General features: G+C 42.9%; 1 protein-coding gene across 1 annotated transcript in view; it reads right to left on the bottom strand.

Annotated features, from left to right (window-relative positions):
• Positions 1 to 9,910, bottom strand: part of LOC118417881 (glycine receptor subunit alpha-1-like) — a 32,160-nt gene extending 22,250 nt beyond the window's left edge. The window contains exon 1 of the mRNA XM_035823632.1: positions 9,339 to 9,910. Coding sequence (XP_035679525.1) covers positions 9,339 to 9,519 — 181 coding nt within the window. The 5' untranslated portion in view covers positions 9,520 to 9,910. The remainder of the gene's footprint in view (positions 1 to 9,338) is intronic.
• Between the last annotated feature and the right edge of the window lie 3,168 nt (positions 9,911 to 13,078).

Genomic DNA, 13,078 nt, shown 5'->3' with positions numbered 1-13,078 from the left:
CCTGGGACACCCCCCCCACCCCCCACAGTGGCCCTCCCCACCCCCCACAGTGGCCCTCCCCCTGGACCCCGCCAGGGACATTCGGCGGCCCCCGGACCCCTGTCCGACGCTTTGAAAAAATCCTGGCGAGAAGTCTGTACGGCCTGAGTCTTCAAGTTAACGTATTGTGTGGTCCCGCTTATGAATATTAATTAGCCTTCGCTTTCCTCTTCGCTGATTGGCTGAACCATTAATTGAATTAACTCTTCCTGCCGGCTAGACGCAGGTGCAGATGTCGGCTCTGTGGGGTGAACGTCCGAAAGATCATGGCATGGAGAACGAAAGAAAACCAATTTCCCCTAAAAAAAGTGCTGTAATTAAGCCTTTTACAGTACTTTAAGCCAAAAATTTTACTTGGATCATTTTACCAACTATCTTATGCCTATCTATACCAAATGTTACTCATACCAGGGTACAGGGGTGCAAAACATACCGTTATAAGACCGTCAACAACAGTCGCACGGAGCTAACAGCGCAGCGAAAATACCATCGCTAGCGTTTCAACTTCGGATAACAAGTTATAAGTACTGTTGAACTCAGTAACGTTAAAGTTTGTTTTTAGTTGCCTTTGACGGTTTGACCTGAAATAGTGTTACGCTAAACTCCTGAAGAGAAGTTAAGTGACTGCTGCGATTATCATAGATATGCCCCTAAGAACTGATACAATATAAAGCCTTCTGAATAGTGTAAAATGCGAGAGCCTTAGGCGGGCTTCGCTCCCCCTGGCGGGAACACTGCTATACACGGGATCATGAGGCCCCGCTTATGAATATTAATTAGCCTTTGGCCTCCTCTTCGCTGATTGGCTAGGTCTTTGATTCAATCAACTCTCCGGCTGACGCACACAGGTGTGGCTCTGTGCGGGGTCACGGAAGGTCACGTCAGGAGGCCAAAAGAAAACAAATTTCCCCTCAGAAAAGTGCCAAAATTAATCATTTTAAAGTTGTTTATGTCAAAAATTTGACTGGAATCTTGTTACCAAGTATCTAATGCCTATCTATACCAAATTTCAGGTCATTTAATTGTAATACCAGGGTACAGGAGCCAAAAGTGTCCTTTTTTGGTCAAAAATTGGCCAAAAATCGCAAAAATAAGCATTTTGTTGCACTGTACACCAAAAGTGTTATTGAATTTATATGAAGGTATTATCAAGGCACATCTGTGTCAGATTTCAGCTCATTCGGTTGCAATACCAAGGTACAGGAGCCAAAAGTGTCCTTTTTTGGTCAAAAATTGGTCAAAAAATCGCAAAAATAAGCATTTTGTTGTACTGTACACCAAAAGTGTTATTGAATTTATATGGGGGCATTATCAAGGCACATCTCCGTCAAATTTCAGCTCATTTGGTTGTAATACCAGGGTACAGGGGCCAAAAGTGTCCTTTTTTGGTCAAAAATTGGTCAAAAAATCGCAAAAATAAGCATTTTGTTGTAGTGTACACCAAAAGTGTTATCGAATTTATATGGGGGCATTATCAAGGCACATCTCTGTCAAATTTCAGCTCATTTGGTTGTAATACCAGGGTACAGGGGCCAAAATATACAGTTTTGGTCTAAAATTGACCAAAAAAATCTCAATAAAATCATTTTAGAGGCAGATATGAAAAAACTGAGAAAAAAGCATCAAGGTATTGGCCCATTCTACCCCTGTGCCAAATTTCAGGTCATTCGGTCCAGGAACGGCGGAGATGAATCACTTTGAAGATTTGACAGGAGAAAGAAAGAAGAAGAAGAAAGAAACATTACGAATACAATATATTTCACCATACTATGTATGGCTGAAATATAATAATGCATTACAGGGGCAGTATTGGTGTGTCCTATTTGTCTCATAGCATAGATTTATTGAATTTGACTACAGACAGTACGCTAAGACCATGGTGTGAAATTAGTTCTTGTTCCTGATGAGATAAGACCGACGGTTTCCATTTCTCTGGATGACTTCGATGACGAATTACTCTACTCGGAAGTTCGCGGAATCGGTCTTGCCCACTATTCTCGTGAAAAATCGAACTAACTGGTTACACTTTGCAGTTTGGTCATAACTCTCTCTTTCGTCGAAGCAATCGTTGTCATGTTGAGCTATAAAGCCAGTTAGGAAATACATAACTTTTGAATACTACCAAAACACACCATATAACGCCCATTGCGGTCTTACTCTTTTACGCGTTCCCCTTAAAACCGTTGTGCACGGCAGTAACTTTAACGGCAGCCGTACAGTTTTATAGGCAGTTGCCCCAGCACAAGCTGTAATGAGAACCGTATTTACTTCAACAGGTACCTCACCGAACCCTTACCGCAATAAAGCCCAATCTGTTCATAACTCAGCCTGGCACAATCGATGTCATCTGGACCGATATATAACGGTAATATCACATTATGGGCACAGATGACAGTCGATGGAGCCATCTGGAACTGAGGGATCCGTTAACAAGACGAATTTGGTCCAATGTATTGGCAGGTAAAGGTAAAATCCTGCCTCATCTGGGAAATTAACGACGTTTTTACTTAGTGTCTAGACAAGTAGAGTATTCTCACGACATTAATACTTCAACGCCTTGTAGCATACATGTAGGTATTCACTGACAACAAACCCTACTTTTCAATCCTTACATTTTTGGCCCTTCTCCAGCTCTGCTGTATAACATATCTTGGAAATTAATTGTCCAGGTTTAAGTAATTCATACACTAGAGAGACACTTCAATGCTGTATGAAAATATTCCTGGACGTAAAGACAAAATATATCGTCTGGATTAGGCCCTCTGGTATCCCTTGAACGAAGTGCTTTGCTTGAGGGAGCCAACAATTATTTAAGTTGGCTCTGTTCTCACAATGGCAGCAGAATGATATCATGGTGTGGACATACTAGAGTATTGTCTGTTGCATATTCTATAAGCACGATGCTGTCCTTGATGTCGCTTAATTGCAGCCGTCTTGGTTAGGCTATCAAATTTTCTCAAACTTCCACAAAAAGGGCCTTCTCCTGTGGATATAATCTCCTGCTGGTATAATCCCTATAATCGTCTAAGGGCCGTTCTTTAACTGTCATCGCCGCACTCTGTATCAGGCAATGGTTGTGATCAATCTTTTAGGCTGTCTTCAGATTGATCCCCAAACCATCATGTTTCATCGTTCGTCTCTTGTTTCGTCTTTACATTGACGTAACTCATGCCAGCTTGCCCATCTGTCTAGATGCTAGGACGCAGTGGTTGTTACCGTAGGAATTAAGCAGCATTTTGACGAGCATAAGATCACGACATGATTTTTACACACAAACCAGAAAGTACTTTGCCCAATCCGATAAAGCTTTAGAATTAAAACACCTACATCGGGGCGCCAAAATGCCTATCACTTTTCATTAAGGCGCGCATGTCTGCCTTAATAAAGACTGAAGTATCACTTAAACTGGACCTATGGAGCTTTTGTTGTGCGAGACATGGGGTTCAGAATGTGCTGCTGCTCATTAGTACCTTGCTGTGAAGAACAGGGCGCCTAATGTATTATCACACACTGTTTTGTAAAAGATACGATGACTAATGCTGAGCATGAATGTGGCGTGTTTTGAAAGCGATATGCAAGATCAATTAGCAAGGCTAATTACTTTCTTTATATTGACATTGGCAGAAGCAGGGATACGAACATTTGTATACCAGGTGAATGAGCAGCAGCATCAATTGTACTTGTCTGTGAAATGGACGGAACACTTTGTTCTTTTGGGAGCTTGCAAGGAAGAGAATTATGTTTTCATGTTCCTTCGAAATATGCACTAGACTGTTTTACTCCATTGTTGATTTAGAATATACTGCTTAATTGTGCTTAATTATACACTCAAAGGAAGGGTGTGTCTATCTTACTAAATATATTCCACATCAGCACCACTAATGTGATGGTGCACGATGAGCGCCAGCTATAGTTCAGAACAACATAACAGAATTTGTCAAGTATAGGTTGCTTTGAATTTATTGATTACCACACTGTCTTTTACCTTTTGACGGAGGCATCTCCTTGAAATTAAGCAAATGTGTCTAATACCCCAGTAACATCTAAAAGCCTAAAGTGAAAAGTATAGTCATCTTGCGCTTAAACATGTTCTAATCGTCAGCAGTTTCATGTAGAGAAAACGGTGCTCTGTGACAGGCTCTCACACAGGGGACTGGTCATGGACATATCGGGCATCAAGAGACCTATGTCTGAATTTTTCCAATCACGCAGCAGTCTATAACTTTACAATAGCTGCCATGCACATTTTGAAAAGTCATAGGCTTCAAAGAAGCGAAGTGGATCAGAAAATCAACTCAAGCAATATGCTCCAACCGAAAGTACCATAACGTTAACGTTACACAGGAGACAATGCCAGCAGCAGCAGCACCTCCCTGCTGCCATCACTATCACCTGTAGAAGACGTTTGGAGAGGTGGCAGAAAGAGATCACCTGTCTCCTGTAATCACCTCACAGGTATGACCCGGCACGTTACGCACGTACGTACGATCTCCTGGGGCGGGGCAACTCCTGACCCTCGTCCGGCTGACGCTGCAGCTGCGGATTGCCAGTGAATCAGACTAATCGTCTGGAGTAAATCTTATTGTTGACTCCACTGCACTTCTGTGATGACCTTAAAGATAGTCTTTATCTCGGCAGTAGAATGAACACTGCGCTTTCAGGCCCGTGGAATTGATGGAGTTGAACCGACGTTACAATCGAGATGTCGTTATCACATTGGCACGCTGTCAAATCACCCTTGAACTTGTTTCAATGGCCGTGGGAACTGTCGCTACCAACTTGACCTTTCTGTAAAGAATAGAGTTCGATTCCTTGTCGCTATGTCCGAGGCATGAACCTGTGGCGACTGTGGGCTATTCATAGACATAGTTCACATTCAATGTCACAGCACCGGGTCCTGATTTAACAACCAATCACCAATCAGGCGATACTCAATCGCATGTATCGGGGTTGGAGACGCTCGGGAGCTCAGACGAATGGAGCTATAAATTGCATTTGCCATTGCATTGATGGCAGGAACATGATGGAGGGCACGCTCTCATGATCAAGGTCGTCAATCAATTAATCAGGCACTTTATCTCAGATATTCACCGCAGCAGTTCTATCTGCGTGCATAACTCCCACAGCCAGCGTGATATGGTTTATTTTCTTAGCTCGTCAACATGTGCAGGAACCAGATACTGCCACATTTACATACGAATGAAGTTCCCATTATCTATATCTAAAGATGTCAAATCCTAGCTACGTTCATTTTCTATGCTGGACACCCATAATCAACTGAAAACTGAAGTTACATTCGATGCATGGCCCCATACTTTTTCTGCACAACTCACTGAGATGTTAAGCGGTTAGGATCGCCAATGATGAAGATTCCCTCTGACCGTTAGTTCCTAAGGTCAGAAATAGTACGTTTGGAACTGACGGCATAATCTGGTTCGATCTATCAGTATATGGAGTTATGTGCTGTTTGACCGGTATATTTTTCTATATCAGCTACATTGCACGCAATTTGTGCACACCAATTTAGTATTCCTGGAATCCCGATCCTCGAGTCGGCGGGTTCCATCCCCATGATTGTCCTGGGGGCGTGTTTCTTCTCGCTTCATTACTCAGATCCACCCAGTGTAACAGACTACCATCCCCACCATCTGTGGTCGACATCATTTCATTGCGCATTTACATACACATGTAAACTTAGTACATAAAGATCACCATTCCTGTATTATCGGTCAATGCCCGGTTACATCACCACTTAGTGTGAGACCACCATGATGACGATGATGACAGCCGGACCGACATCGCATCAGATTCTATTTGTTCCGGCAAAAGACTGTTAGCTGCCTGTTAAATGTTCGCTGACTACTTATTTTCACCTGACTAGTGAGGTGAGGATATTCGTGTACAGTACAATGTGTGGGAATGTCATGGGCCGTACCCAGAACCTCTTGTCAGAAACTCGCGATACTACACCATCAGACATTAGTGTAACTTATTGTCAAGAGACACTGCCACTTTTTTTGTATCCATTAAATGTAGTGGCTAGAAAAGTTATTGGTAATATGTCCACAATACTTCATATCATCAAGTATGTACCAATCGCTAGTGATAAGCGAGTCCTCATTCTTTTTTAAATGTGCCACCTCCCTACAGCTTAGAGAAAGCCAGGCTGTAATCTTTTGAGATTTCGCGAACTACATACAGTAGCAAGTGGCATTGACCTGTTTTATCCACGAACCCACAAAGGATAAGTATTGACAGCACACCAGATTGGAACGTTACCACAAATGAAATTTCACGGGCATCAGTAGCAAGTCACTTTGAGCGGATTTACCCAAACGCTCACAGGGGAAGCGTACTGCCAGTGTATGAAATAAGAACGAACCGCTTAATGTCGCCCGTGGGGCATAATTTCACATCTCCCGAGCACGAAATTGCTACCGTTTATAGACGCAAACAGCTTGGTTTCATAAAGGTAGACCATTTATGGCCGATGTATTGAACTGGTGACCTGCTTCTTTCTCCGTATGATTACAGTTTCGAGCGAGAGGCATTTGACAGATGGGACTAATTCTTCACTCGTTCAACATTGCCCGTACACAATATTAGAGAAAAAGGGTGAGTCCATTAGAGTAAGCCTCTCTATTAGGCTGCCCTCCTTCTATCAGGCAGTTGGTACCGTTCTCAATAAAAAGGGCACTGAAGACGGTTATGACGTTTATCGAAAACGAACACAGTGAGATGTTTGTTTATTCAAAACGGTACTGGGTTGTAAATGTGCTTATCTTTTACCTGCTTCACCTGCTGTGTCAACATCACATAGACCTTCTGTCGCCACACTTGAAGCTACTCTTTGTTTGCATTCTCAAAGGAGAGTCAGAATAGAAGCCAGTACTGTTTACCTACTGACCTTTATTTTCATTTTCGATATTCTCAAAGAGAGCTATTTCATCATGGCAACCCGTATCAGCAAGTTGGCGTGCGACAAGCCGATCGCGATTAACGTAGTTGGTACAAGCATGATCGAATGAGTGGTGTTCGTGGGTGAATTCTAGCTTAGGTTATCTGTTACTATGTAAACTATGCCTCATCTCTCTCTTTCTCTTGGTCTAATTATTTGACCGTTTCGGCACCGCGAAAGATCTGGCAAGCAGTCAATTTTTCCCCTACCTTCTGCGATTCTCGATCTTCTGCGATTCTAATGTTTCACTTAGTACCATGGCTGCCCATTCTCTGACATTATCCTCACATCTTTTCCGTATCCTATTCCTCTTTGTTCTTCCCTGTGTAATTCAAGAGCATTTTTACCATATAACCAAATGTCAAATGTGGTGACCCGAGAGGAAAAAGACCAAACGGCATCGTAATATATGACGCAGATCAATTACAGCGTGTATCACACACGTAGAACAATCTGATTAACGGTAGGTACAACATGCCATCACAGGAACACATCTGTTCCATGGCTTGCTGTAGTTTATCAATGTTTATTTGCAAAATCATGACCGAAGGCTAATTGCACAAGGACTAAGAGAAGTAATCAGTGTGGTACATAAAACTAGTGTCTAATCAACTATATGATACAATGAATACTATTGTCGGGTTTGACTTCTTCTTTGAAGGCAGTGGTTAATGAACTGTCCCACGTTCTGTATGATGGTGGGATTTTGTGCTTTAAATAGAAATATAGTCTTTTGGTGATCTCTTAGGTGGTAAAAGCTTGGTCAAATTGTGGCAACTGTTTGGAATGAGCGTTTGTTTCTTTTGGTTTCATAGTGGGTCCACTGACTGATAAAATGTGTTTCATTTCCACTGGATTCATTGAGCAAAATGTACACAATCTCTAGTGGACAGGGAGCTGTTTATCATCTACCGTCCAACAGGACATTGTTTAACTAGCGATCGGCCATGCACCAATTTTTATCGTCCGCATTCTTTGCAATAAAGTAGGACCAAATGATGCCCAAGTTGCCGGTGTGTCGACTACACCACTGTAAAATAACCTACCCGTAACCAGTCCAATAAAACTCCTCCATTTTACAACCCATGTCCTGAGTTTATTAGTATTCGTGTGATGGAATTTGGCAGGTATTCCTGATGAATAGGCATGTGTACAGCTCCCAATGTTACACATATTGCTGAAGCACACCATTCAATCAAACCTATAATTCAGAGTACTGGGAGCATGTAGCATATAGTAGCCCTCTCTAACATGATCATAGCATGGTCGATATCCACGAGCGTGCGTACATACCGCCAACGCGTGTTAGTAGTACTGTAGATATCATGCTTCATTTTACAACTCAACGCGGCAACGTATAAAGGTAGAATTATTGCAAAAAAAAAGGAAAAGATACACAATAAAAGTGACTTAAGCAACTGGATGTTTAAGATAGCTTGTACTACCTTCCCCTAAGTCGTGGACGAAGGGTAGTGGATGCTACGTACACGTAACGTTGCTTGTGTAACCGTCATCTTGCGTATAGTATTACGAGGGGCGTGCAATAAGTAATGGCCCTGACCCATTTCCCATAGCAGGAGATTAATGAAACTTGGCACAGATATTAGTCATTCTCTTCATAGGAATCACCCAGAGTTATGCATTTCTCCCATCGTTTGATGCAGCTCTGGACACCGTTTTTGTAGGACACCCCAGGTTGGTCCTCCAACAGATGCCTCATCAATGGCAGAAGAGGGACGACCAGGTCTGGGAGCTGTTTCCACAGACTTCCGGCCACGTTTGAATTCAGGATGCCAGCGTTTTACAAGGTCATATGATGGGGCATCATCACCATAAGTTTCATTTATTTCATCAAAAGTCCTCTTTGGTGTGCGTCCTTTCAAATACAAAAACCGGATCACTGCGCGACACTCAACTGGTTCCATTTCACACCTGGTCCATTTCGCACCTGACTAAGTTCAAACACCAGTAAATCAGAAACCACAATTAGTTCAGAGCTGTCTTTTGCAACATACCCCATAGAAATATGAATCATTACACATACAAAATTTCATTTAGATCAGACGACTGGAAGTGGGTCAAGGCCATTACTTATTGCACGCCCCTCGTACCTGGATCTCTAGCCTTCACTTTTTTTGTTTAAACAGAACATTGCAACTCATGTCATCGGCCAGTTTTTCAGGTAAGCCTGGGGAAGTATTACATAACATTCAACAATAACAAAATCACAACATCATAAGAACAGATAAAACAGTCAGACTATAAGGGGGGGGGGGTACTGTGGTGTAGTTGTAGAGATGTTTCATCGACTTAAATCATACAGACTAAGCGCTGTACTGACCTCCTGTCTCCGGCTTGTGGTGCATCTCCTCCCCGCCGGGAACCTCGTGCAGCACGTCGTGAGAGTGGTCCTCCTCCTCCTCTCCACCGCCGCCTCCGTCTGCCTCCGCCGCGCCGACCAGCACCAGCAGCGCGAGGAACAACAGACCTGGCGCGACGTACAGCACGCTGACGGGCGCCATTCTTAGCTTAGATGTCGCTTCGGGCTCTGTCGTCGACTCTGTCTGGAAGTATTGGTCGTTCTGGTGGACCCTTGATTTACACAATAATGTAAGAGAATAGACGGCAGGGCGACTCTAGCATCGCACGGAGTCTAAACCTACAGCGCACAAATAACTACGTACGGGTGCCAACAAGACGTGCCTCCCGACCAGAAGATTGAGGCGCTGAATCCTGTCTCCGATTCGCCCTTGTTTAAAAAGTAAAGCCTTTCGAGCCAGGCTCATCCCCCGATCGATCGTGCGAAGCCCCCCCTGTGAAGACCCGGGACCGTCTGACCGGGCGGCGTGCCAGCTGGTCCTTTATAACGACGCACGGATTTATGGAGCGGCGCGATGAAGACACACCTCCTACAGCACGTGCATCATCTCACAGATTACCGGGTACGCACGCGCCACCATGGGCGGGGGAGTTCACAGAGTAGGCTCTTTGGCCAGCATTTTTCTTGGGGAGGGTCTTGGGTATGTGTGTGCTGCTTTGTGATTAATACGATCAGACTCCACAAGAAATACGTGTTAATAAGAAAATAGTACGTAGTCGTCACTTAGAGTACGCACGAACCACCCTGGGCGAGGCAGTTCAGAGGGTAGGCTTGTTGGCGAGCTATATTTGGAGGGGGAGGGGTGTCTGTATGCTGCTTTGTAATGATAAAGAAAACAGTAAGACTCCACTAGAAATAGGTTTTAATCAGACAATAGTACGTAGTCCACTTAGAGCACTAGCGGGGGGGGGGGGTCACAGAGTAGTAAGCTCTTTGGCCAGCATTTTCTTGGGGGAGGGGCTTGAGTATCTGTGTGTGCTGCTTTGTGACTGATATTCGTATATACTGGAAATACGTATGAATCAGAAAATAGTGTCTAGTCGTCACCTAGAGTACGCACGAACCACCCTGGGGGAGGCAGTTCAGAGGGTAGGCTAGTTGGCGAGCTATATATTTGGAGGGGGAGGGGTGTCTGTGTGCTGCTTTGTAATGATAAAGAATACATTAAGACTCCGCTAGAAATACGTATTAATCAGAAAATAAAGCGTAGTCGTCACTTAGAGCACTATCTCTGTAGCCTGGCCTGGAGCCAAGGGTCTGTTGTGCTCATGCCACGACACCTGATTGGACCGCACATGACGGAAGAAGCACGCCACTGCACACCACCTCTACTGTATATACACCATAATATACTGTAATCCCAGTCAATAGTAATCGTTTGTTTGCAAATACATGACCGAAGACGACTCGTAAGCACATGTAGCATGGAGTAGTAAATTACTGTGATGTTTAAGAGATGATACTTACACTAAGGCACTAATACATAAACTGACAGGTTTAAAACTAATTCTAACGGGTTCTACATCTCTGGCTCTGTCGAGGGCAGTGGAAGACGAATTGATCTTCTTCTTCCACACTCATCCAAGTCAATAACCCGATGATGTTATGTTCTACACGAGTCATTTCTTTTTCGTGAGTTAACGAAAAATCATTAGGTATGATTCACGCACGATAAAGTGAGTTTGTTGTTAGATATCATGGGCGATTTAGGTTCAAATCACTTTACCCTTCATTGATGATATGCTTCATACTACTGCTAATGTGTTCCGGTGTTGAAGGAAGTTGCTACCACAGTACTAGTAGCGACAAGCTGAATCATCATTGTAACTGCCTATCTAGCAGATTCAGCTAGCAAGTCATATGTGCAAGGTAATGAAAATTTCACACAAAACAGATTGACCGTTGTCAGTCGACCAAAAATAGTTTAAAAACAACTTTAGTGTCGAAGGACACCAGGACCAATAGCTCCCATCATATCAATGATACTATACAAAAACATATTCTGTTGAACATGTCCTTATAGACGAAACAGGGGGCTTAATGTAAGTATAAGGTGTGCTTTATACCACTACCCATTTTTTACGTGTCTTCGTCTTTTTCACGAAACATCTGCAGACCGTTATTACTTCAGAATATGAGAACCTAAGTACAATCGATGATTCAAGTGCCTCATGTCTGCAAAATACTTTCATATTTTACCGAGTAAAAGCTGCGTATTTTATCTATGTAAATCATACATATTTTACATGACAACATGAATATATCAAAAAAAATTTTAAAGCAGTAGTGAGTTTTTTTTCTTACTTTCTATGAAGTATGAGGATCTATGTACTGAAGAAGTTCCCTCATTTCCTTCGCATTATTGGCTATAGTAAATAAAGGCTCGCCTTGCCCTGCGGCACATCATGAGACGGGAGCGTGAACATCCTGGCTCTTCCCACACACACGCGTCATAGCTAATCACAGCTGCTAGAGACAGAAAATTTGCACTTCGTGTGTTATCTCTGCCGAGCAGCAGCAGGGTTTGTTTCCTAACCACGTACTGGCTCCGGGCGTTTTCTAAAGGTTGGGAGTCTCATCATAACGCCGGAGATAAAGACCGGGCTTTGTACACATGTTGATAAGATCCCTGTGTTTTAAACTAAGCAAGTAATAAACTAATCAGACCCCAGTACTTTAGAGTGAAGATTCTGTTGTGCGCGATAAGGGTTTGCAGTTTGCACAATAGATCATTCATGCTAAATAGCAATTATAGAATTCACTGCAACAGGAGGGATATACTCTTAAAAGGGCAATAAAACTACTATCAGCAAACCTAATAGAAAACGTATAAAGGGTATACTGATAGGCATTGTAAGTGTGCAATTTTACAATCTTATGTTATTTTGGCAACTGCAAGGCTCATGTTTTATATGTCTATATAACAACAACAGCGGTAGGCTCCCCTAATGAGAATTTGTAGAGTGTTACTCCACCCATAAAGGAACTTCATTATTGCTGATGATGAAAAATGTCTCACGGAGGAAAATCCTAGGAATGACAATGCACAGTGTCAACTTATTACCTAAACACCAAAGCTAGTCTAAATAGGATAGCAGTTACAGGATCTTGAGTGCAGTTTGAAATATCTCCTTCGCAAATAAAACGTTACGAGAACAGACCTGGACGCTAGAAGAAACATTATAGAGTATTGCCATATTTCACACACCATCTTCACGGTTACTGATCCCAATGTGTTATCTTCATTCCAATGCCCCGGTTTATTGCCAAATCGGAAGACCCATGTTGAGATGCGCACTTATCCGCCATGGAGAACGGACACTGCGGTAAAACTGGAACGTACATCATACATTTATGATCACATTCATACACTCCATTTCCTGAACACTCACTGTTACGACCTCAGTGTTCTTAACGATTCTTCTCGGGTGTCTTAGACGGCTCAAAGCATCATGTTACAAGAAGACAAGTGTCTTCATTATCCACGGATAAAACACGTATTCTGTCAATAGCGCATTGTCTTGAAAGTTCTTTATACACAGAAACGTTGAAGGTTAGTTGTTATCGGATCTCTACGAGCACGAAGAACCTTCATTGTAATATGTAATCTGTATGGCTCCCTCGACGCTACCATTACATGAAATGATCTATAAAACGGACGATCAAGCTCGTTGCTTTTGCTCAGCTCAGCTTATTGTGCT

Source organism: Branchiostoma floridae, chromosome 6, assembly GCF_000003815.2.
Source record: "Branchiostoma floridae strain S238N-H82 chromosome 6, Bfl_VNyyK, whole genome shotgun sequence".
In the NCBI taxonomy this organism is placed as follows: Eukaryota; Metazoa; Chordata; class Leptocardii; order Amphioxiformes; family Branchiostomatidae; genus Branchiostoma; species Branchiostoma floridae.
The sequence above is the reverse complement of the archived record's forward strand: the minus strand, read 5'-3'. Positions and strand labels throughout refer to the sequence as shown.